The sequence below is a fragment of the Dasypus novemcinctus genome, chromosome 9 (genome assembly GCF_030445035.2).
Source record: "Dasypus novemcinctus isolate mDasNov1 chromosome 9, mDasNov1.1.hap2, whole genome shotgun sequence".
Classification (NCBI taxonomy): Eukaryota; Metazoa; Chordata; class Mammalia; order Cingulata; family Dasypodidae; genus Dasypus; species Dasypus novemcinctus.
Window position 1 is genome coordinate 43,144,503 of NC_080681.1, and position 24,535 is coordinate 43,169,037.

The 24,535-nt window shown below is 37.3% G+C and overlaps 1 protein-coding gene across 4 annotated transcripts in view; it reads right to left on the reverse strand.

Annotated features, from left to right (window-relative positions):
• PRKACB (protein kinase cAMP-activated catalytic subunit beta) overlaps positions 1-24,535 on the reverse strand; it is a 164,835-nt gene that overhangs the window by 85,356 nt on the left and 54,944 nt on the right. The window contains exon 1 of one of the 4 annotated variants that reach the window (XM_058303258.2): positions 15,947-16,276. The exons of the other annotated variants lie outside the window; for them this stretch is intronic. Coding sequence (XP_058159241.1) covers positions 15,947-16,133 — 187 coding nt within the window. The 5' untranslated portion in view covers positions 16,134-16,276. Of the gene's footprint in view, positions 1-15,946; positions 16,277-24,535 lie in introns of those variants that run through there. 4 annotated transcript variants of the gene reach the window in all.

Below are 24,535 nucleotides of genomic sequence, written 5' to 3' on the forward strand. Positions count from 1 at the left end.
TATCACTTTCTGCACCCACTAGGAAATCTCGGACACACGTCTATGCTATTGGAGCCAGATAGCTGTTTTTCTTATACATACATAGTAACATTTTATAGAATAGTGGTTAAGAGCATAACCTTCGGAGCCAGACTGTCTGGGTTCAAATTCCACTTATTAGGTGTGTGACTTTGAGAACATTATTTAACCTCAATGTGCTTCAGTCTCTTTATCTGTAAGACGTAAAAAATATTAGTAACTACCATATAGGGATTCTGAAAGGATTACATAAATTAATATATACAATGTGCTCGTAATAACAGCCAACAGTAAATAAATGTTTCATGAGACAAGGTATATGAAATATCCCACTCAAGGAACTTGGTAATTAGGGATAAGTGCTCTCCTATATTACAATCAGAATTACAGCAGTACTTTATAATATGTCTGAATCTCCAACTCAGCAAGATTACAATATGCTGCTTACCAAGAAATGCCTAAGCTTTCAGCAACTAAAGAATGTCTCTCAGATCATTTGCTACTAATACTTGACCAATTTTTAAATGTGGGGAAAATATTTGATAAGCACCAACAATAAAGGAGAAAATACAGCATACATAATATGCCTGGAAATTATAGGAGAGAACTGTAAATTATAATATGGTAGATTATCTTTCCTCAAAAATGAAACAAATTTAACTCCAAAATAATATGTGATATATGTGGGATGCAATTAATTTAATGCAAAACCTTAAAGTGATCATAAGAATTTTTTTAATTTGTCATGCAAAATAGAAAAACAAACTTGGATATGATTAAAGACTTAGCTATAAGGATGCTTATTGTGATGGTTAGGCTAATGTGTCAACTTGGCCAGGTAATGGTGCCCAGTTGTTAGGTCAAGCAAATACTGCGCTAATTGTAAAAAAAAAAAAAAAAAAAAAGGCATTTCATGGACTTCAATCACCCATGAGATGTTTGCAGAGATGGCTGGTTGCATCTATAACTAAGGAGACTGCCATCAGCAATGAGTAATGTTTCATCCCATCAGTTGAAGGCTTTAACTTTAAAGAGGAAATGATTTCAGTATTCATAGAGAGATTCCCATCTCTATTTCAGACAGCCAGTATCCTCCTGGGAACTCATCAAGACCTTCATCAGAGACCCTGGTATGCAGCCTTCCCTGCAGAATTTGGTCTTGTACATCTTGGTTGCATGAGACAATTTTATAAAATCTCATACTATTTAAAGAAATCTCCTGTCAGTTCTGTTTCCCTGTCTGAAGTCTGTCTGATACAGCTTGGTACCAGGAATGGTCCTTGAGAAACAGAATCTTAAAAATGGAATTTCTGCACTGGTTCTGGGATTTTTGTGACTTGACTCTCTACTCTGATTAGATTCAAGGGCACTAATGACTCTCTTTTCAATAATCAAGAGGTTGCTGATATTCCATGGCAATGAGTTGGCAATAGAGATATGCGAAATGTCACCACTGGATACAACTACTTCCATGCTTATAAGAGGCAAGATCTGAGTGAGAGTATTCTTAACACCATAACAGAGTTTTGTGGAGTTAAAAGGTACAATGATGCTGACTTGCTATTCCTAAATGTTGGATACAGTTACAAAAGAAAGGGATGAGCTGAAGGCTTCAAATTTGCAACTTAAGCACCACATGAAAGATGTGAAAGTTTCTATGTGTGCTCTGAAAGAAAATCTTGTTTCATGCAGCCATATACTTGAGATCTCTAAAAACCAGACTCAGAGTCTCACCGTACAAGTAGCAAAGTTGCAATAGAAACTAAAATCTCAACCTTGCAGGATGTCTGCTGTTAATGTGAGGGCATTGATTGGAAAGGAGTGGAACCCTGAGGATTGGGATAGTGATATATGGGTTGATGATGATATCAGTGGACATACTGAAACCCCAAATTCTGCTGAGACTTTACTAGATAAACCTGTAACTGACTGCCCTGTGGAGAAAACCCAATTTCAAGCTTGTATCACCCAACCTCCAGCCTCACCAAGAAGTCCAGACCTCCTCCCTGTCCTGAGGAGGGTACTACCCAACCTCAAACCTGCACTACCCAATCTCCAGCCTGCCCCAAGGAGTCTCCACCTCCTCCCTGCCCTGAAGAAACCATCACTCAGCCTCCTCCCTGCCCTGAGGAGTCTGCCATCCAATCCCTGCCTAAAGAGATTAATCCTGTCTCACCAGACAGGTTTAATGGTGAAACTGCAAGGGAATGCCCTGAGGCAATTGGCCTCTAAAACACTTCTAATCTTATCCATACCCAACCCCCTATCCCTCCCTCTTCCAGACCTATAACTAGATTAAAATCACAACAATCCCCAAAAGGTGAAGTACAAAGTATGACCCATGAGGAAGTATGCTATACTCAAAAATACCTGCATGAGTTTTCCAACTTATATAGACAGAAATCAGGGGAATATGTGTGGAAACAGATACTAAAAGTATGGGATAATGGTGGAAGTAATATAAAGTTGGATCAGGCTAAATTTATTGACATGGGCCCACTAAGCAGAGATTCTGGATTCAGTGTTGTAGCTCAGGGAGTTAAAAAGGGCTCTTAACAGTTTGTTCCGATGACTGGCTGAAACATGGAAAAAAAGATGGCCTACAATGCCTGAGGTCAAGATGCCTAATTTACCCTAGTATAGTGTATATGAGGGGAACCAAAGGTTGAGAGAGACTGGAATACTAGAATGGATTCACCATTTAAGATCTGCCCACTCACCCCAGGAATATCCAGAGGGCATATCTTTTACCAGGACTGTGAGGAATACATTTGTGAAACCAATGCCATCTTCCCTTAAGAGCTCTATAGTTGCTCTTCTCTGTTGGTCAGATATTACTGTGGGAGCTGATTTCATGGAACTAGAATCCTTAAAGACTATGAGTATGATTGGATCTCGGACTGGCAGAAGCCAAGTAGCAGCATTTAATAACCAAAGACAAGGTGAATATGGCTACAATGAAAGGCCGACTCCAAGCAGCAATCAAAAGCGTCTGAGTCGCATAAACCTATGGCATTGGCTAACAGATCATGGGGTACCTAGAAGTATATAGATGAGCAGTCTATTAAATTCCTACTTGATCTGTATAAGCAAAAGAGTTCTAAGTTCAGTGAACAAAATCCTAACTTCAATTACAAAAACTGAGAATTGTTTTAATCAATTCCTAGACTTAAAACAGTTCACAGACCCAGAGCCCCGTGAATGAGGGGAAGGATCCTGTTCCCCTGCCAAAAATTTATGCTATTAATGTTCCTCCCAGCTTTCCCCAAAGAGACCTATAGCCTTTAACTAGGGTAACTATGCATTGGAGAAAAGGAAATGATCAGACATTTCAGGGATTATTAGACACTGGCTCAGAAGTGACATTAATTCCAGGAGAACCTAAACATTACTGTGGTTCACCAGAGTCGGGGCTTATGAAGGTCAGTTGATCAGTGGAGTTTTGGCTCAGGCCCATCTCTGGGTCTAGTGGGTCCCCAGACCCATTTTGTGGTTATATACTCAGTTTCAGAGAGTAACTGGAATAGACATACTCAGTAACTGGCAGAACCCCATCATTGGATCCCTGACTTGCGGAGTGAGGGTTATTATGGTAGGAAAACCAAGTGGAAGTCAACAGAACTGCCCCTACTGAGAAGAATAGTAAATCAAAAGCAGTACCAGGTTCCTGGAGAGATTGCAGAGATTCGTGGCCACGATCAAGGATTTGAAGGATGCAAGAGGGGTGATTCCTGCCACATCCCCATTCAACTCTCCTACTTGGATTGTGCAGAAAACAGATGGATCTTGGAGGATGACAGTAGATTATCATAAACTTAACAAGGTGGTGACTCCAATTGCGGCTGTTCCAGATGTGGTATCATTGCTTGAGCAAATCAACAAATCTCCTGGTACCTAGAATGTAGCTATTGATCTCGCAAATGCTTTTCTCTCAATTGCTGTTAGTAAGGATCTCCAGAAACAGTTTGCTTTCAGCTGGCAAGGCCAGCAATATACCTTTGCTGCCCTGCCTCAGGGGTATATCAACTCCCCATCCCTATGTCATAATACTGTCTTCAGGGACATTGATCATCTCTCCACCCAGATAATACCACTCTCGTCCATTATATCGGTATCATGCTGATTGAACCTAGTGAGCAAGAATTAGCAATTACTCTAGACTTATTGGTAAGGCATTTGCATGAGAGAGGATGGGAAATAAAGCCAACAAAAATCCAGGTTCCTTTCACCTCAGTGAAATCTCTAGGGGTCCAATGGTGGGTGGCATGGTGAGATATCCCTTCTAAGGTGAAAGATAAGCTGCTGCATCTGGATCCTTCTATGGCCAAAAAATAGGCAAAATCTTAAGAGTTGGTTTCTTCAGATTTTGGAGACAACATATTCCTCATCTGGGTCTGCTACTCTGGCCTATTTACTAAGTAACTAGTAAAGCTGCTAGTTTTGAGTGGGAGCCTGCACAAGAGGAGGCTCTGCAGCTGCACTGTCACTTGGGCCATATGATCGAGAAGATCCAACGCTGTTGGACATGTCAGTGGCAAATAGATGCTGTCTGGAGCCTTTGGAGCAAAGCACCATTCTATTCTCTGCAGATAACTACTCTCCTTTTGAGCAACAGCTTTTGGTCTGCTACTGGCCTTAGAGACTAAATGCTTAACCATGGGCCACCAAGCTACCATGAGACCTGAGTTGCCTACCATAAACTGGGTATTGTCTGAGCCACCAAACCATAAAGCTGGGCATGCACAGCAGCACTTCATCATAAAGTGGATATGGTATATATGAGCTAGGGCTTGAGTGGGTCCTGAAGACACAAGTAAGTTATTTAGAAGTGGCCCAAATGCCCATGTTCACCACTCCTGACACATTACCTTCTCTTTCCCAGCCCACAGCTTTGGGATCCTGGGGAGTTTCTTAAAATCAGTTGACTGAGGAAGTGAAAATTCAAGTCTGTTTTAAAAATGGTTCTGTACAATATGCATGTACCATCAAAAAGTGGACAGCTATAGCACTGCAACCCATTCCTGGGGTGTTCCTGAAGGACAATGGTGAGGGAAAATCCTCCTAGTGGGCAGAACTTTAAGCAGTGCACATGGTTGCTCATTTTGCTTGGAAAGAGAAATGGTTGGAGTTGTGTTTGTATACTGATTCACAAGATTTGCCAATTGTTTGCCTGGACGGTGAGGGACTTGGGAGGGATAATTTGGAAAATGGTAACAAAACAGTCTGGGGAAGAGGTATGTGGCTAGACTTTTCTGAGTGAGCAAAAAACATGAACATATTTGTGTCCCATGTGAATGCTCATCAGAGGGTGACTTGGGCAGAGGAAGATTTTAATAATCAAGTGCAAAGAGGATACCAGTTATCCTCTTTCCCCAACCATTCCCATCATTGCCCAATGGACTCATGAACAAAGTCACGAAGGTGGGTAGGGATGAATGTTATGCATGGGCTCAGCAACATGGACTTACCTTCACCAAGGCCAACTTAGCTACAGCCACTGTTGAATGCCCAATATGCCAGTAGATTTCAGCCCCCATATGGCCTCATTCCCAAAGGTGATCAGCATGCCATCTGGTGGCAAGTTGATAACATTGGACCACTTCCATCATGGAAGTGGCAGCAATTTGTTCTAACTGGAATAGAGGAATAGACACATACTCTGGATATGGGCTTGCCTTCCCTGCACACAATGCTTCTTCCAAAACTATCATCCACGGACTTATGAAAATCTTATCCACCACCATGATATTCCACACAGCTTTGCTTCTGATCACAGAATCCACTTCATAGCAAATGATGTGCGGGAAAGCACATGCTCATGGAATTTATTGGTCCTACCATGTTCCCTATCATCCTGAACGAGACGGATTGATAGAATGGTGGAATGGCATTTTGAAGATTCAAAACAGTGCCAACTAGGCGGCAATACCTTGCAGGGCTGGAGAAATGTTCTCCAGGAGGCTGTGCATGCTCTAAATCAGCATCCACACTATGGTGCTATTTCTCCCATAGTCAGGATCGGAAATGGGAGTGGCACAGTGTGGCAATTTGATATTATTTATGAATTCCAAAAAGGGATATTGATTATGTTTGTAAACTGGTCTGCTTCTCTGGGCATGATACCCTTTGACAGTATTAGATTGAGCTAAGATGTCTTTAATTAAATTATGTTAAGATTAGGGCTTTGATTCAACCATATTATTAGGGCATGCAGGGTTAATTCCCCGTCCCCTTGGTGGGCTATATAAGGGGATAATCAATCAAGAAGGCAAGAGAAATAGACACACAGACAATATACACAGGATCCTGGGGCCTCGGGGAGAGAGATGAGCCTGATAGTTTACAGCTGACCTTGTGAAGAGAACAGCAGCTGAGCCTGGAAAGAAATGAGCCCCAGAGGAAAAGACACAAGCCCTATGCCTGCCTACAGGTGAGATCAGAAGAAACTGAGACCATGGAGACCTGGAAGGAAAGAAGAAAGCTGAATCATCAGACATGGCCCACCATCTTGCATCAACATGTGCAACAGATTGGGTAGTGGGAGATGGTAGTGATAAATATGAACTTCGACCAAATAACCAGTTACAGAAATGAGGACTGTAATGGTCATGAATACGTCTTCCTTGTTTTATTATGAGTTATCTTTGTATATATCCCTTTATATAAGTTGTATTAGTTTCATATCATAGTAATTAAGGATATCAAGTTTAAGAGTGACTAGTACCCAAGGACTTGCACCTATTCTGGAGGGATTTAATGTGTTTCCAGTTGTATGCAGGACAGTTGCATATTGTTAGGCTGAAGTATATATATATATATGCCTGTTACTGTTTTTGAGAGACTAAGTTTAAGGTGATGTATATGGCTGCCAAGTTGACAAGGTGTGGAGTGGGATGGTTAGACTAATGTGTAAACTCAACCAGGTAATGGTGCCCATTGTCTGGTCAAGCAAACACTAGGTTAATTGTAAAACAAGGCATTCCATGTAGTTTAATCATCCATGCAATGATTGCATAGATGGCTCGTTACATCTAATATCAACTAAGGAGACTAATGTTAGCAATGAGCGACATTTCATCCTATCAGCAGAAGGCCTTTAAAAGGGGAAGTGAATTCAGCATTCAGAGAGAGAATTTCCATATCTACTACAGACAGCCAGCATCTCCTGGGAACTCAAGGACCTTCATTAGAGACCCTGGTTTGTAGCCTGCCCTATGGAACTTGGACTTGTGCATCTCCATGGTCACTTGAGACAATTTTATAAAATCTCATACTATTTACAGATATCTACTGTTTGTTCTGATTCCACAGAGAACCCTGACTAATTCTAATTAAAGCAATTTTTATAAAATCGCAAAAAAAAAAAAAAAAATTTAAAGACAACCTAGTGGCCAGGGATGGCTAAGTAAATTATAATGTATCCTTACGATTTGGGGAACTGGTGGAAAATTGTGTATCTTTGCAAAAATGGCTATAAATACAAAAATGTTAACAGTGGTGATCTTTCGGTAGGATTATGTACAATTTTTACTTTCATTTTTCTTTGGTTTCCAAATTTTCTCCAGTGAATAAATAGTATTTGGTAATCAAAATAAAATGTTATTAGGAAAAAATACTTTTCAAACTTTCATGTGCACACAATCAGCTGGGGAATCTCATTAAAATACATTTTTATTATATTTCAGTATGTCTGGGTGGGGACTGAGATGCTACCTTTCTAACAAGCTCCCAGGTGATGCAATGAAACCAAATTGAGAGTACATATACAGACCCATGCATATTCAGCCAACTGATATTTGACAAGGCCACCAAGCCCACTCAACTAGAACAGAATAGTCCTTCAACAAATCGTGCTGGGAGAACTGGATAACGTTATCCAAAAGAATGAAAGAGGATCACCATCTCATATTCTATACAAAAATTAGCCGAAGATGGATCAAAGACCTAAATATAAGAGCCAAGACTATAAAGCTCCTAGAAGATAATGTAACAAAACATCTGCAAGACCTTGTAGTAGGGAATGGTTTCATAAACATTACACACAAAGCATGAGCAAAGAAAAAAATAAGATAAATGGGACCTCCATAAAATAAAACTTTGCCTCAAAGCAGTTTGTCAAGAAAGTGAAAAGGCAGCCTACCAAATGGAAGAAAACATTTGGGAAGCACCTACCTGATAAGGGCCTAATATCCAGCATACATAAAGAAACCTTACATCTTGAAAATAAAGACAAACCACATTTTAAAAGCACATGAAAAGATGCTCAAAATCACTAGCTATTAGGGAAATGCAAATCAAAACTATAATAAGATACCATCATACACTTATTAGAATGGCTGTTATTAAAAAAAAAAAAACCAGAAAACTACAAGTGTTAGAGAGGATGTGGAGTATGAGGAACACTCATTCACTACTGGCAGGAATGTAGAATGATGCAGACACTGTGGTGGACAGTTTGTTAATTCTTCAGGAAGCTAAGTATAGAATTGCCATATGATCCAGCAACCCCACTATTAGGAATATACACAGAAGAATTGAAAGCAGGGACATGAACAGACATATACACACCAATGTTCATCATGGCATTATTCACAGCTTCCAAAAGATGAATGCAACCCAAGTGTCCATCTATGGATGAATGGATAAACAAAATGTGGAATATACATACAACAGAATATTACTCAGCTGTAAGAAGGAATGAAGTTTTGACATGTGCAACAACGTGGATGAATCTTTAAGACCTTATATTGAGTGAAGTAAGCCAGTCACTAAAGGATAAATATTGCATGATCTCACTGATACAAACTAAGGATAATGTGCAGACTCACAGAGGTAGAGTTTGCAAGTTAGGTTACCAGGAGATATAAAAAGGGTAGAGAGCGATGTGCCAGTGCACAATCTGGGCAGAATCTATGATAAAGTGGATAGGAGAGGTTTGGCAGTGGATGGGGGTGACGGTGGTGCAGCGATGTGAGTCCAGTCAATGATGCCGGAGTATGAGTGTGAGTGGGGTTGGAGGTGTGGATTGGGCTATCCATAGAGCCGGGGGCAGGACTGGAGGAAAGATCAGGTGAGTTCTAGGGAGGTAGAGGACTGTGGTTAAGAATACAATTGTGGAAGTGTTCTTTTGACAATTAAGGCAGGGGAGAGTCACTAGTGCGGAATTTTGGTGGTGGGGGCCTTTGTGGGGAAAGGTGGACCTGGGGCGTATCTCTATGGAATATGTGTTCATGTGGTCACAGGATGTTATCTCTGTGGGTGGAGATGTACACAATAACTAAAAAAAATTAAATTTGCATTCTGGGGAGTCCTGCTACATTCTCTAATAGGTGGCAAGAATCTCTAGAGTACATACATAGTGCCTAATAAAAGAAAATAGATCAATACGTCAAGTGCTTGATATTAATGTTTGTACTTATGAACCTTATTCTTACCAATTTGAAACTTAGTCTTAAAATATTTATTGCCTAATAGCTACCTCCTGAAAACCTCCTTTTTTCCTCAAATGTGGCCTCTAAGTCAAACTCAGCAAATAAACTCTCTACCTTACTCCCAGTATGGGACATGACTCCTGGGGGTGAGTCTCCCTATCACCAAGGGATTAATACCAAGCGCCAACCTGTGATAGAGTTGGAAAAAGACCTTGATCAAAAGGGGGAAACATTAAATACAGACGAGTTTTTTATGGCTAAGAGATTTCAAAGTGAGTCAGAAGGTCATTCCAGAGGTTACACTTATGAACGTCTCAGGCAGATCTCACTCACCGCCACAGTAAACAAAGCTTCAAACAGGGGTGCTCCTGTGGGCTCTAGAGACAACTGGACACTACAGGTAAAGCACACAACCCCATGAAATCAACACCCCATTGGTGGGCCTTACCTTGGAAAATATGATAACCTATTTCCCCACTGTAACAATGTTTGACTCATTTAAAATTTCCCTACACATGATCCTTCTACTCCTTTTATTTGAACCTATAATTAGCACTATACCCATTAAATATATGTACCAGAGACTTAAATCTTCAGTCTGATCATATGCCAGTTGAGCCCTGAATCTCTGCAGAGTTGCAGCCAAAATCTACTCTCCAGTTCATCAGACTTGGTCAGGACAACTAACAAAATAATGATGATGGACAACCCCCATCCCAAAAAAGCAGAGTAAGCATCATCATCTCCAAATCCTCAAGAATGATGAATGAACAAAGGGGGGAAATGCAACCATGGGCCAAAGTAGACATTATTATTGTAGTAACTTTAGAAAAATTTGTAACATTGATATAAATATAGTGGTTACCAGAGGTTCTGAGGGGAATGGGAGGGAAAAATAGGTGGAACATAGGGCATTTTTAGGGCATTGGAATATTTCTGCATGATATTGCAATGATGGATACACGCCATTATACATTTTGTTTAAATGCATAAAATTGTATACCATAATGTAAACCATAATGTAAACTATAGACCTGGGTTAGGAGTATTGTCTCTCCTCTGTATTTGTTCATGAGTTGTAACAAATGTACCACAATAATGTTAAGATGTTCTTAACAGAGGAAAATGTGAGAGGGGGTGGGGGTGGGGTATTTGGGAATCCCTTATATATTTTATGTAACTTTTCTGTAATCTAAAACATCTTTAAAAATAAAATTTTAAAAAAATCAAACAGGGTAGATAGGTAGCTTAAGGACTAAGCTACTATTAAGGACTAATAGTAACTATAATTTTAACAATATACTATAAATCACAACTGAAGTAAATTGTTTTCAGGAGAAAACAAATAAATTATGAATTCTAATAAGGACAAAGGATACAAGAATAGGATGCTGAAGCAGACTGAATTATGTACCTTGGGGGGATGGGGGGTGTTCTTTAGGTGTGAAACCACCCCAAAAAGGACCTTTTGAAGTTTTTCTTTAGTTAAGTTGTAGTTCCACGGAATGAAGTTGAACCTTAATCCTATTACTGGGAGCTTGATGAAGAGAAAGGCATGTGGGGGAGAAGCAGATGTAAGTCAATGGAATCCAGAAGAGAAAGAAGACATTGCCCATGTGATGGGAAAGTCAAGGTACCCAAGGATTGCCAGCCAGCCAGAACACTATCGACCCCAGGAGGAAGCAAACCTTCTAGCCTCCAAAACCTTAAGCCAATACATTCCTGTTGTTGGGCCAACCCATTTTATGGTATTCGTCTTAGCAGTCTGGAAATTAAGTCAGATGCTTTAGTGATTTTTTTTTCCACCGAGATGATATTTGACCAGATCCTTAAAAGTACAAGCAAATCTTATCATTGTTAGAAGGAAATTCCAAACAGAAGAAATATCTCAAACAAGTACTGTTAGTATAAAAGGAATTCATTATTGGACTATTCATTGCTATTCCTTTTCACAATACTATCTAAAAGCATTAGTTCTAATCTAATCTAGGGCCCAGCACAAATAGAAAATGTATAGTAGCTATACTCATTTCCCTCTAGTAGAATAAACAAGTTAAATTCTCTTGTGTTAGTTCCCCACTGTATGCTGGAATGTGTTCCAAAATTCTGAATACATAATAAAAAGCTTTCCAAAATCAGATCCAAAAACTACTTTTCCACATAACATCTTACTACATCTTTTAAGTAAATCTTAAATTTTCATATCTTTGTGCAAGTTATTTTCTTATAATGAAATTACCTTTACCTCTTTTTCTAGGTCTCAAACTTTTATTCATACTTCAGTATTCTTGTAGTCCCACCTTTCCCCATCTTCCAGTTAGTGTCATGTTCTCCTTACACTAAGCAACCATAGAAAGCTACTTCTGTTTTATTTTCCCCCTCTCCCTTGTGGCTTGCTTGCTGTCTGCTCTCTTGTGTCCATTTGCTGAGCGTTCTTCTGTGTGTCTGTATTTATTTTTATTTTTATTTATTCCCATCCACCCATCCTTGTGGCTTGCTTATTGTCTGCTCCTTGTGTCCATCTGCTGCATGCTCTTCTGTTTTTACTTGTCTCCCTTTTTCTGTTGCGTCATCTTGCTGAATCGGCACTCTGCTGCGCTTGCAGGCCCCGCGGCTCTCCACAGCATACAGGAGAGCCTCCCTTTACAAGGAGGCCCCAGGATACAAATCCAGGGCCTCCCATATGGTAGACGGGAGCCCAACTGATTGAGCCATAGGCACTTTCCTACTTATACATTTTTAAGAAATTATTTCATTATGTCTTGAATGTTATGTTTAGAGTGTACTTACTGGTATTCTACTATAGAATTATTGTGACTCTAGCAGTGGAAGAAACTATCATTTATGTGGAGACAGTGGCCACAGGAGTTGCTGAGGGCAAGGAGAGGGAAGAAGAGGTATGATATGGGGGCATTTCGGGACTTGGAGTTATCCTGAATGATACTGCAGGGACAGATGCAGGGCATTATATATGTTGCCATAACCTATTGAATGGACTGGGAGAGAGTGTAAACTACAATGTAAACTATAATCCATGCTGTATAGTAATGTTCCAAAAGGTATTCATCAAATGCAATGAATGTGCCACACTGATGAAAGAGGTTGTTAATGTGGAAGGAGTGGGGGTGGGGTGGGTTGTGGGGGTATATGGGAACCTCATATTTTTTAATGTAACAATTTGTGTGATCTATGCATCTTTTTAAAAAAGATTTTAAAAACTTGATTTTGAGAGGAAAAAAACTTAATTTTGAGAGAAAACTAAAAAAAAATTATTTCACTATGCCTTGAATATTATTCTATATGTTTATTCTTCCTACTCTTGTTTCTGAAGGTAAGAACTAGATCTTATTTTCCCCAGAAACTTGTTTACAGACTACCATTTAGTAAACACTCAAAAAAGGTTTGTCAAATGAATAAAAATTAATAACCACGAAGAAGCTTATGGAATAGTTGCAGATGGAAAAAGTAGCTAAATAGTTACAGATGGAAGGGTTTTTAGCTTAGTACTTATAGTGATATAGATCAAGTGTACTAGGAAATAGTTTGCAAATGAATTGTCTTAAAGGTTGCATGAGATTTGGAAAGATAAAACTCACAAAATAAAATGGTCTTTTATAATCATTTTAGCTAGTCTATTCAACCTAAAGAAGTCTATATACAAAATTGCTTATTAGTTAAATATAAGATTCACTAAAATGGATTTATTATCTGCCAAAGAAAAGCCTGTCAATTCTTTGGAAAGGAGGGCAGGTAACACATTTGAGGTATTGATCTATTCAGTCCTGAAAATGTTATAGTTGGACATTCATTAATGTATAAAGTTGAGATTTAAAATATGCAAAATTTCAATCAAGTTCAGCATTGTACAACTCAATACACCATTTATGATCAAGAAAACATTTTTAAAACTAACCGTAAAAAAGCTAACCATAATAAATTTGCTAGAAAGAAAACCCTATAAACATCAATATTTCCATTCATTCTGATTGAACAAAAAGTAGAAATCCCCCGTTTGCTTTGAACTTCATATTCTTATATGAGCATAGAATCAGCTGTTAAATATTTATGTTATCAAACAGGAATTCCTGTCACTTAATATAGTAGTAAAAGATGAAACACATTAAAGTTATATGAGAAAAACCACTATTGTTTAGCCTTTGTTCTCTATCTCTTCCTATACATAATGTCATTGGATAAAAAGAAACTTGTATTAAAGCTTGTTACATTTCATCTCTGCTTAAATTAGTAATTAATCTTTACTCAATAGTTCATGGACCTAACTTGAAAAGTTACATGCAGCTTCTATACTCAGTAGATTTCTTAAAATAGCACAGTTTCAAATGCTTATCACCAAATGTTTATCATCAACAGATATTACATTCTTTTCCCTTGTCAAACGAGTCATGCAAGTAAACTGCTTTAAATAATGTAGTTTGTATGCACACCTCATATAATAATAACCCCTTCCACATCTCATTCTATAAATAAATAAAAACTTGGATTTTCACCACAAAAAGAAAACTTGGAATTCTGAACAATATGAGGCCCCTGTTTCTGCTGTAACAGTGTTTTCTCCTCTACATAAACACATTTCATAATAAGAAAATAAAGCTCCATGTTTACCATACCCACCATTACATATGTAAACTTGTTATATTGATTATGATTATTTTATGATATGAAAGAGAGAGGAGAATGAAGGAATTAACGAACATCGTTACGCAAAATATTTCTTACATCTTGCCTATTATTTGCAGGGAAATGAGGTTTGTACCTATTTTTAGGTTTCACTTTACTTGTGCACCATGATTCATTTTCTTTTATTTTGTGATTTTACTGTGAAGAAAAATGTTAACAGTATTTTATTAGTCTGTTTTTTCCTAAAGAAATCAGGGCTCAGGATACTATCATCTTCTACTGCTAGATTTTAAAATGTTTCAGAAAACATCAGAAGCCCCATACATTTAAAGAATGGTAACAGTATAGTTCCAACACAAATTTTCACTATTAAAAGCCCATGGCATTCATAAATTTGAAATATATTTACTAAGCAACTACTATAAGGCTCTTTCCTTATAGTATTAGTGAAGTATAGTATAGTATAATATTAGTGAAACAGAAATTAATACAATACTGTCCTCAGCCCTCATTTAACTTTTGACTAAAAGATCTCTGGAATGCATAAAAATGATTTTCAAAATGGCTCAGAAGACTGCCATTTAAGAATAGAATGAATGACAAACTTCTGCCACATGGAAAAATTTAATAATGTACTATTAATTCAGTAGACAACAGTTCATTAACCTGGAGCTTTATGAGAATCCTCTTTTGTCAAATTTGGTTCACAGTAAGGACTAACTGTAAAAAATCAAACCCTTTGAGTGGAAAGAATTTTTGCACAAATATATGTTCTTCCTCATTTTCTCTCTTAAATAGTTTGATGAAGGCAAAAATAAAATTCTGATGCAGTAAAAATAAGTAATTCAAATAAGCTTCTATAGGACTACAAAGGTGCTGTATATACCAAGGAGTAAAGTTTATGAACTGCTGGTGTTATTTTTTTCTTTTTTCTAAACTGTGTTTTCTTCCTTAGCTACTAGACAATATATAATCAGAAAGAAGCAAAACCTAGTGCTATTTCATGACCAAACAAATATGCAAAACAGGGCATGGAAACCAAGGGTAATTCTATTGTTCTTTAATCAGAGTGATAAAAATACCTTGGGGGAGGATCCAAGGTGAGATGTAGAATGGAGGCCCTGGAATTGTTTATATGTGAAATTAATCTTCTAAAGTGCATACCACCAAAAATGGTTTCATATTACCATTTTAGCAAAGCATAAGTCCAAACATTTTAACATGCCAGGAAAGAATGTGGTATATGCATAAACAACATTTTTTCTTTAGTCATAATTATAAATTACATAAAATCATTATACATTTTGAAATTCATGTTTTAAATGTAAGAGTGCACATCAAAAAATCATATTATGCTTTTATTTTAGAAAGCTCTACTTGTAAAACTAAAATAAGTTTCATCCACGCATTTTTTTTAAATGATGGCAAACAATAAAAATTTAATTTTAAATTCAGGAGTCTTCTTGTCCCTTTTAAGGCTGTCAACTTACAAATCCAAAATATTTTAAAAAATACATTGGGTGTTGTTTCTAAACTTTAGTCATTTCATTTTTAACAAAAATGAAAAAACAAAAACAAAAGCAAAAAACAATAACATACATTTAGAAATGTATTTTGAAGAATTTTTTCCCACTGATAATCAACTTAGTTATATATAAAACAAAACAATGAACTACATGATTCAGCTCAACATATAAACAAGTTTTTGAAGAAATCCATCCACTTCATCTTGCAAAATATACTTGTGCAAACCATAAAAAGACAAACAAAACATGATTCTTTATATGTTTGATACTAAAGCTCCGATTACCGTTTTTTAGCTGGTTGTTACACAATGTATCATTAAAAAAAAAACTTACTTGTTCTGTCCCATAAGGCAGTATGTTGAGAGAAATGAAGGCTGTCATTTTCCAGAGCTGTTTTCTGATCATGTGCAGTACCTTTAGAGTGTCTATGAAATAATCGGCTAGCAAAACCTTCCAATTTCTGAAGAGCATTAGTTGTACCTGTATACTGGTTACAAGGTAGCTCTCTATAAGCTGCCATTCATATGCGTTTATACTTTACTTAAAGTAACTGAAAATATTTCCAGAAGGAGCTCAACAACTTCTTACACAGAAGCTAAGAGCTATGCATGTGTCAAACTTCCTGTTTGCAGGGTATTCAAACCACTACTGCTGTTCTGTTTCCTGTTAATATAAAACAGCACATTACTAAGCTTTACTTAGCGAAATTTTTTTCAACCCAACTATAGATGGTGATCTTAAAAGTTGCAATACCTACCTAAAAGACTCTAAATTTAAAAGTGTCTTAATATTAATATCAATGTGCATGTTAATGAGAGTATTAATTATAAAGCCTTACATAGACAGTAGGCTGAGGAAAAAAAAATAGTTGAACATGTATTATCAACTCTATGTAAACAACTGAAGGTCAAACCACCTTCTGAATATAACATGATAAAAAGGACAGGTATTAATATTATATTTTTCTAGGAAATCAATTAACATACAGATTTCAGGCATCCTTATAAACAGTTATCTTTTCATTGAAAACTGATATGGAATGGATATGACAAAACTCTTGCAAATCAAATATATAACATATATGTTACAATTAAGAACAAAATATGAGGTAGCACAGAAAGGAATGAATTAAGTATTGCTAAATCATTGACTTAAGTCTAATAAATACAGGAACAACAGAAATGGTATGTCAATATTGCTTATCAAACTTATAATCTGCTGAAATGCACACGACTATCAGGAGTACATTTTAAAACATTCTAAAATTTGGAAAAAGAACTAAATAAAGATTTAAAGTGGGAAGCAGACTTGGCCCAATGGATAGGGCATCCATCTACCACATGGGAGGTCCACGGTTCAAACCCCGGGCCTCCTTGACCCACATGGAGCTGGCCCCTGTGCAGTGCTGATATGCCCAAGGAGTGCTGTGCCATGCAGGGGTGTCCCCCGCGTAGGGGAGCCCCATGCCCAAGGAGAGCCACCCACCGCGAAACAAAGTACAGCATGCCCAAGAATGGCGCCACACACACAGAGAGCTGACACAACAAGAGGACGCAACAAAAAGAAACACAGATTCCCAGTGCCACTGATAAGGATAGAAGCGGTCACAGAAGAACACACAGCGAATGGACACAGAGAGCAGACAACTGGGGGGCAGGGGAGAAGGGGAGAGAAATAAATAAAAAATAAATCATTAAAAAAAAAGATTTAAAGTGATACAAAATCTGTCATATCAAGAAATTTCAACTAGGAGAAAAAAATTCCTTCAAGTTGATTGAGACATACTTATTTTTAAAACTAAACACCAAAGGATATTGCTTACCTGATCCCTGATTTAGAGGTACTACTTAGAAACACCACCTAGAAAAATTTGCAAATGTCCACTTGCAGGAAAAAAAGTTTGTAGCATTAAACAGTGATTCTGATTACTTGCCTTATGAAAGTAACAAAAGATGAGAAACAGTTGTAGTTTTTCCTTTCAGAAGCTTTAAATAGGAACCACAAAAATTTTAAAAAAGAAAAATCTTGATAGAAATCTATTTAAAAATATCTCTTTGCAGATTTCTTGCCAACTCATTGACAAATAGAAACAATAATGACAAAGAGAATAAAGAGGAATAGTAATATAATCAAATTGGGGCCATGCACATATACACACACACACATATATACACACAGAGGAAATATTTCACTAATGAATTTTGCCAAGCAACAGCTCATTTTTGTTAAATCTGCTTTGTATAATAAAATTGGTATCAATATAAAAAATAGAAAATTATATATGTCTAAACTCCTTAAATCTGTAACTTTTTATAAATATTTGTAAACACATAATTTGCTTATTTACATCTCACAGTGCCTTACACAAAACAAAGAATATGTGTATGCAGACTTTTAATAAACATCTAGAGAGCACTGACTGGCATTGTATGGGCAGAAAAGGATACAATTCCTGAATTCATTTGACTTGTTCTCCTGGGACAAAGTCTATTTATCCTCAAGACTCATCACAAACATCAATTCCTCAGTGAAGTCTTCCACATACTGCCCAGATAAAATCAATTGCTCTCTCCTCCGTTTTCACTGATCTCATAATTTTATTTTACAATTTGTTATATATGTACAGAAATTGAATTGTTACTTGAATTCATAAATGAAATAAATGAATTAGGTACTCAATAAATATATATTGAATGACAACATATATGTTCATTTTTAACAATTTAAAACATGGTCTAGAAGGATCATAAGCACTTGAAAATCTTTTAATTTTATTTATGATAGGGTCATATTTGTAAATGATTCAGCAATCACTCAGTTCTTCTCATATACAGGCCACAGTAATAGAAGTAATATTATGGAACATTTCCTTTTCCCCTGTATTCAGTCAGCTATTATATTTTACTCATTCATTCCTTCAGTTCCATTTTCACTTATCATAATTAGTGCAAATGTGAATTTCTAAAATAACCAGTTGTTTTCTCTTCTTCCAGTTGCCCCTTCTATCATTCATCCTTCTGCCATATTAATCTCCCCAAAATATTTATTCTTTTGCCAAATGCACAAACTAATCCTAACATTTCAGCTCCACAGTTCAACTTATTTATTATTTATTCAAAATTGCTTGACTTGGTAGAAGAAATTTCAGATTCCCAGATTTAAATATATATTAATATATTTAAAGCAATACATAAGCTTTAAAACAAAAGTACTGACAATCACACACACAAAAAAGATGAATATCCCTAAAATACAAATTCAATACCTGTTGTGGTTTTTTTGGCCCACTAAACCTGTTTGAATTTATTACAAAGTTCTTATGGAAACTAGATTATTCCTTCCTAAGAACAATGTTTCTACATATGGAAACGTGACAAGGAAGGTCTTGCTGTAAAAGAGCTTAAGCAGTTTGATTTTTACTAAAAAAAAGAAAAAAAAAAAAAAAAAGGAAAGAAAAATAAGAAGAAGAACTCTGCTGGCATCTACTGCCGGAAAGAAATAACTGCAATTTTAAATAAAACTATAAATTCCTTCAAAATTAAAATTAATCTTAAATATATTGCTTGATATTCTTTGTGATGGTATTTGCAGAATTTTTATTTATATTAAAATCTCTAGCACGGACCCAAAGTTTGCTGTAAAAGCATATCTTTTTTTGCTTTGTTTAGTGAAGTTGTGTATTTACAGAACAATCACGCATAAAACACAAGAATCCCATATACCACACTATTATTAATTCCTTACATTGGTGTGGAACATTTGTTACAATTGATGACAGCACATTTTTATAATTGTACTAGTAACTACAATCTATGATTTAACTTAGGATTTGCTGTTTGTGTAGTGCAATTCCATGGATTTTTTTATTCTATTACAATATATACAAGCAAACATTTCCCGTTTTAACTGCATTCAGATATACATTTGAGTGCTGTTGATTACTTTCACAGGGATGAGTTACCATCACCACCATCCAATACCAAAACATCTATGCTCTTCTAAATAGGAACCCTTTACATTTTAAGTCAATAGTCTCATTCTCAATTCCCATCCTTCCCAGAGTAACCTATATCGTTGATTCTGACTCCATGAGTTTGCTTATTCTAATCACTTCATAACAGGGAGAATGTATTTGTCCCTTTGTATCTGGCTTACTTCAATCAACATAATATCTTCAAGGTTCACCCACGTGGTCACTTGTATTAGGACTTTGTTCCTTTTTAAGCCTGAATAATATTCCACCATATGTCTATACCACATTTTATTTATCCATTTATCAGTTGATGGGTATGTGGATTGTTTCCATCTTTTAGCAATTGTGAATAATGCTCCTGTGAACATCAGTATGCAAATATATTTTTGAGTCTCTGCTTTCAATTCTTTTGGGTATACATCTAGAAATGGGATTGCCAGCTCATATAATAATTTTTTTGAAAGATACTTAGATTACACAAATGTCACATAAAAATATAGAGGATTCCCATATGCCCTGCTCCCCACACCTCCCATGTTTTCCCACATAACAACACTCTTCATTAGTGAGGTACATTCGGTGCAATTGATGAACACATTTTGGAGCACTGCCACGAAGTGTGGGTTAAAGTTTACATTGTAGTTTATACTCTCTTCCAACCAATTCTGTAGGTTATGGCAAGACATATAATGGCCTGCATCTGTCATTGCAATGTGCAATGTCTTTCAGGACAATTCCCAAGTCCCAAAAATGCCCCCGTATTACACTGTTTTTCCCTCTCCCTGCCCTCAGAATCTTCAGTGTCCACTGCCTCATCAATGATATAATTTCTTCCATTGCTAGAATCACAATAAGTCTACAATAGAATGTCAGTAAATCTCTTTTTTTAAAGATTTTTTATTTATTTCTCTCCTCTTCTCCCCCAACCTCCCCCATTGTCTGCTCTCTGTGTGTTCTTCTGTGACCGCTTCCATCCTTATCAGCGGCACCGGGAATCTGTGTTTCTTTTTGATGCGTCATCTTGTTGTGTCAGCTCTCCATATGTGCGGTGCCATTCTTGGGCAGGCTGCTCTTTCTATCGTGCTGGGCAGCTATCCTTACAGGGTGCACTCCTTGGGCATGGGGCTCCCCTACACGGGGGACACCCCTGCGTGGTGGCACTCCTTGCGCACATCAGCACTGCACAGGGGGCAGCTCCACATGGGTCAAGGAGACCCGAGGTTTGAACAGCAGACCTCCCATGCGGTAGGCAAATGCCCTATCCATTGGGCCAAGTCTGCTTCCCAGTAAGTCTCTTTTAAGCCACAGTTCATTCCCCAATCCTGAGGATTCTGGGATAGTGATGTCCACTCCACCTCTAATTGAGAGGGGGCTGTGATCCCATAGGGCCAATGGATGGGACTCTCTTGCTTACAGATGTAGACACGTTTCTTTGGTATGGTAGTTGTCCATCCTCACCTCCCTGTTAGTTGTCCTGTGCGAGAGCAATGACTGGAGAGTAGGTATTGCAACTCCATTGAGATTCAGGGCCCAGCTGACATGTGGACAACCCAGAGATTTAAGTCGTTTGGACGTACACCTACCAACTCTAGTACTAATTATGGGTTCAAATAGGAGGACAGAAGAGCCATTTGTAGGGAAACCACAACTGAGTCCAATTCAGTCACCCTGGGGAGCATAAATTCCAAAGTAGGGACCACCGGCAAGGCATCAAACTCCTGAGCTATCTGCTCTGAGTACAGTGCTCGGATGTCTCAAGAGCCCTCAGAAGCCCCACTATTTTGGGTACTATCTACTTTGGTAGTCAATGAGATCAAGACGTACATAAGCATAACCTCTGGGATGACCTCCCAATTCACTTTTAAGTCCCTTAGCCATATAAACTTATTTGCCTTTACCTTTTCCCCCTTTTAGTTAAGGTCTTTTTCCAGTTGCATTTCTGGTTGGCACTTGCAGTAATCCCGTGGTGCCAGGGAGGCTAGTATGGTAATTCTATACCCGACTTTCTGAGAAACCACCAAAATGTCTTCCACAGCAGCTATACCAATTTACAATCCCAACAATGAATGAGTGTTCCTATTTCTCCTCATCCTCTTCAACACTTGGCATTTTCCATTTTTATAATAGCAGCCATTCTAACAGGTGTGAAATGGTGTCTCATTGTGGTTTAGATTTGCATTTCCTTGATAGCTAATGCTATTGAGCATCTTTTCATTGCGCCTTTTGGCCATTTGTATATATTCAAGTCTTTTGCCTATTTTTAAATTATGTGGTTAGTCTTTTTGTTGTAAGTTGAAAGATTTCTTTATATATTCTGGATATTAAATCTTTATTAGATATGTGGAATGTGTTAACCCATTATATAGGCTGACATTTTACTTTCATGATAAAGTCCTTTAATGCTCATAAGTTTTTAATCTTGAGGAGGTCCTATTTATCTACTTTTTCTTTTGTCACTTGTGCTTTGGATGTAAAGTCTAAGAAACCATTGCCAACACAAAGTTCTGAAGATGTTTCCCCATGTTTTCTTCTAGGAGTTTGATAAATTTGGCTATTTAGGTCTATAATCCATTTTGAGTTGATTTTTGTATATGTTGGGACACAGAGGTCATCCTTCTTTTCTTGGCAAATGCAGATCCAGTTTTCACAGCACCATTTATTGTAAAGTCTATTCTTTCCCAATTCAGTTTCCTTGCCACTTGTCAAAAAACACGTGGCCATAAATGAGAGGGTTGATTTCTGAGCTCTCAATTCTATTTCATTTAACTATATTTCTGGGAAGCAAACTTGGCCCAGTGGATAGGGCATCTGTCTACCACATGGGAGGTCCGCAGTTCAAACCCATGTGGAGCTGGCCCATGCGCAGTGCTGATGCGCTCAAGGAGTGCTGTGCCATGCAGGGCTGTCCCCTGCATAGGGGAGCCCCACGCCCAAGGAGTGCTCCCGTAAGGAGAGCCGCCCAGTGTGAAAGAAAGAGCAGCCTGCCCAGGAATGGTGCTGCACACACGGAGACCTGACACAGCAAGATGACACAACAAAAAGACACAGATTCCCGTGCCATTGACAACAGAAGCAGACACAGCACGCAGCAAATGGACACAGAGAATAGACAACTGCGGGGGGAAGGGGAGAGAAATAAAGAAAATAAATCTTTAAAAAATTAAAAAATAAATTATATTTCTGCCCTTGAACAAGTAACATACTGTTTTGATAATTGTGACTCTGAAGTAAGTTTTAAGATTGGGAAGTCTAAGTCCTCCAACTTTGTTATTCCTTTTCAAGATGGTTTTGGCTATTTGGAGCCCTTTACCCTTCCAAATAAATTTGACGACTGGTTTTTCCATTTCTGCAAAGAATATTGTTGGAATTTTGATTTGGATTGCTTTGAATCTATAACTTGCTTTGGATAGGATTGACATCTTAACAATATTTAGTCTTCCAAACCATGAACATAGACTGTCCTTCCAATTATTTAGGTCTTCTTTGACTTGTCTTAGCACTCTGTTGTCATTTTCTGGGTACAAGTTCCTTACATTCTTAGTTATATTTATTTCTAAATATTTGATTCTTTTAGTTGTTATTGTAAATGGAATATTTATTGATTACTTCTTCCAATTGTCCATTGCTTGTGTATAGAAACTAATGATTTTGGGGTGTTGATCTTGTAATGTGCCTCTTTACTGAATTGATTTATTAGCTCTAAGAGTTTTGTTGTGGATTTTTCAGGACTTTATGTATATAGGATAATATCATCTACAAATAGGGAAGGTTTTACTTCTTCCTTTCCAACTTGGATGTCCTTTATTTCTTTTTCTTAACTAATTGCTCTGGCAAGAAATTCCTGTACAATGTTGAATAACAGTGATGACAGCAGGCATCCTTGTCTTGTTCCTTATTTTAGAAAGAAAGCTTTTTAAGTCTTTCATCATTAAATAAGATGTTAGCTATGGGTTTTTCACATATGCCCTTCATCATGTTGAAGAAGTTTCTACCTATTCCTAGTGTTCTAAGTGATTTTATGAAGCAGCACCATGGGACTTTTGTCAAAGGCTTTTCTGCATCAATTGAGATGATCATGTTTATTTTTGCTTCACTGTGGTACTCTGATGTACTATATTTATTGATTTTCTTATGTTGAACCACTCTTGCATGCCAAGGATAAATAACACTTTATTATAGTGCATAATTCTTAAATATGCAATAGGATTCAGTATGTTGTTGAGGATTTCTGAATGAATATTCATAAGAGATATTGGTCTGTAGTTTTCTTGTGGTATCTTTACCTGGCTTTGGTATGAAAGTGATGTTGGTATAGTAGAATGAATTAGAGAGTGTTCCTTCCTCTTCAATTATTTGAAATAGGGGGAGCAGAATTGGAGCATTCTTGGAATGTTTGGAAAAATTCCCCTGTGAAGCCATCTGGTCCTTGTGTTTTCTTTGTTAGGAGGGTTTTGATTACTGACTCAATCGCTTTACCAATAACTGGCTTTGTTAAGATCTATTTTTTCTTGAGTCAGTGTAGGCAGTTTGTGCGTTTCATAGAATTTGTTCATTTCATCCAGGTTATCTAATTTATTGGCATACAGTTTTTCATAGCATCATCATTGGCTTTTAGTTTCAGCAGTATCAGTACTAAGGTCCACTTTTCATTTGTGATTTTCATTATTTGTATCCTCTTTTTTTCACAATTTTATTGACCTTTTCAAATAACCACCTTTGGTTTTGTTGATACTCTCCATCGTTTGCTATTTTTATTGTTGTTCTCTATTTCATATATCTCCGCTCTAGTCTTGTTATAAACTTCCCTCTACTCACTTTCAGTTTAGTTGGCTCTTGTTTTTCCAGTTCTTCCAATTTTAAGGTTAGGTCTCTGATTTGAAGACTTTCTTCTTTGTTAATGTAAGCATTCAGAGCTATAAATTCCCCTCTTAGCAATGCCTTTGCTGCAT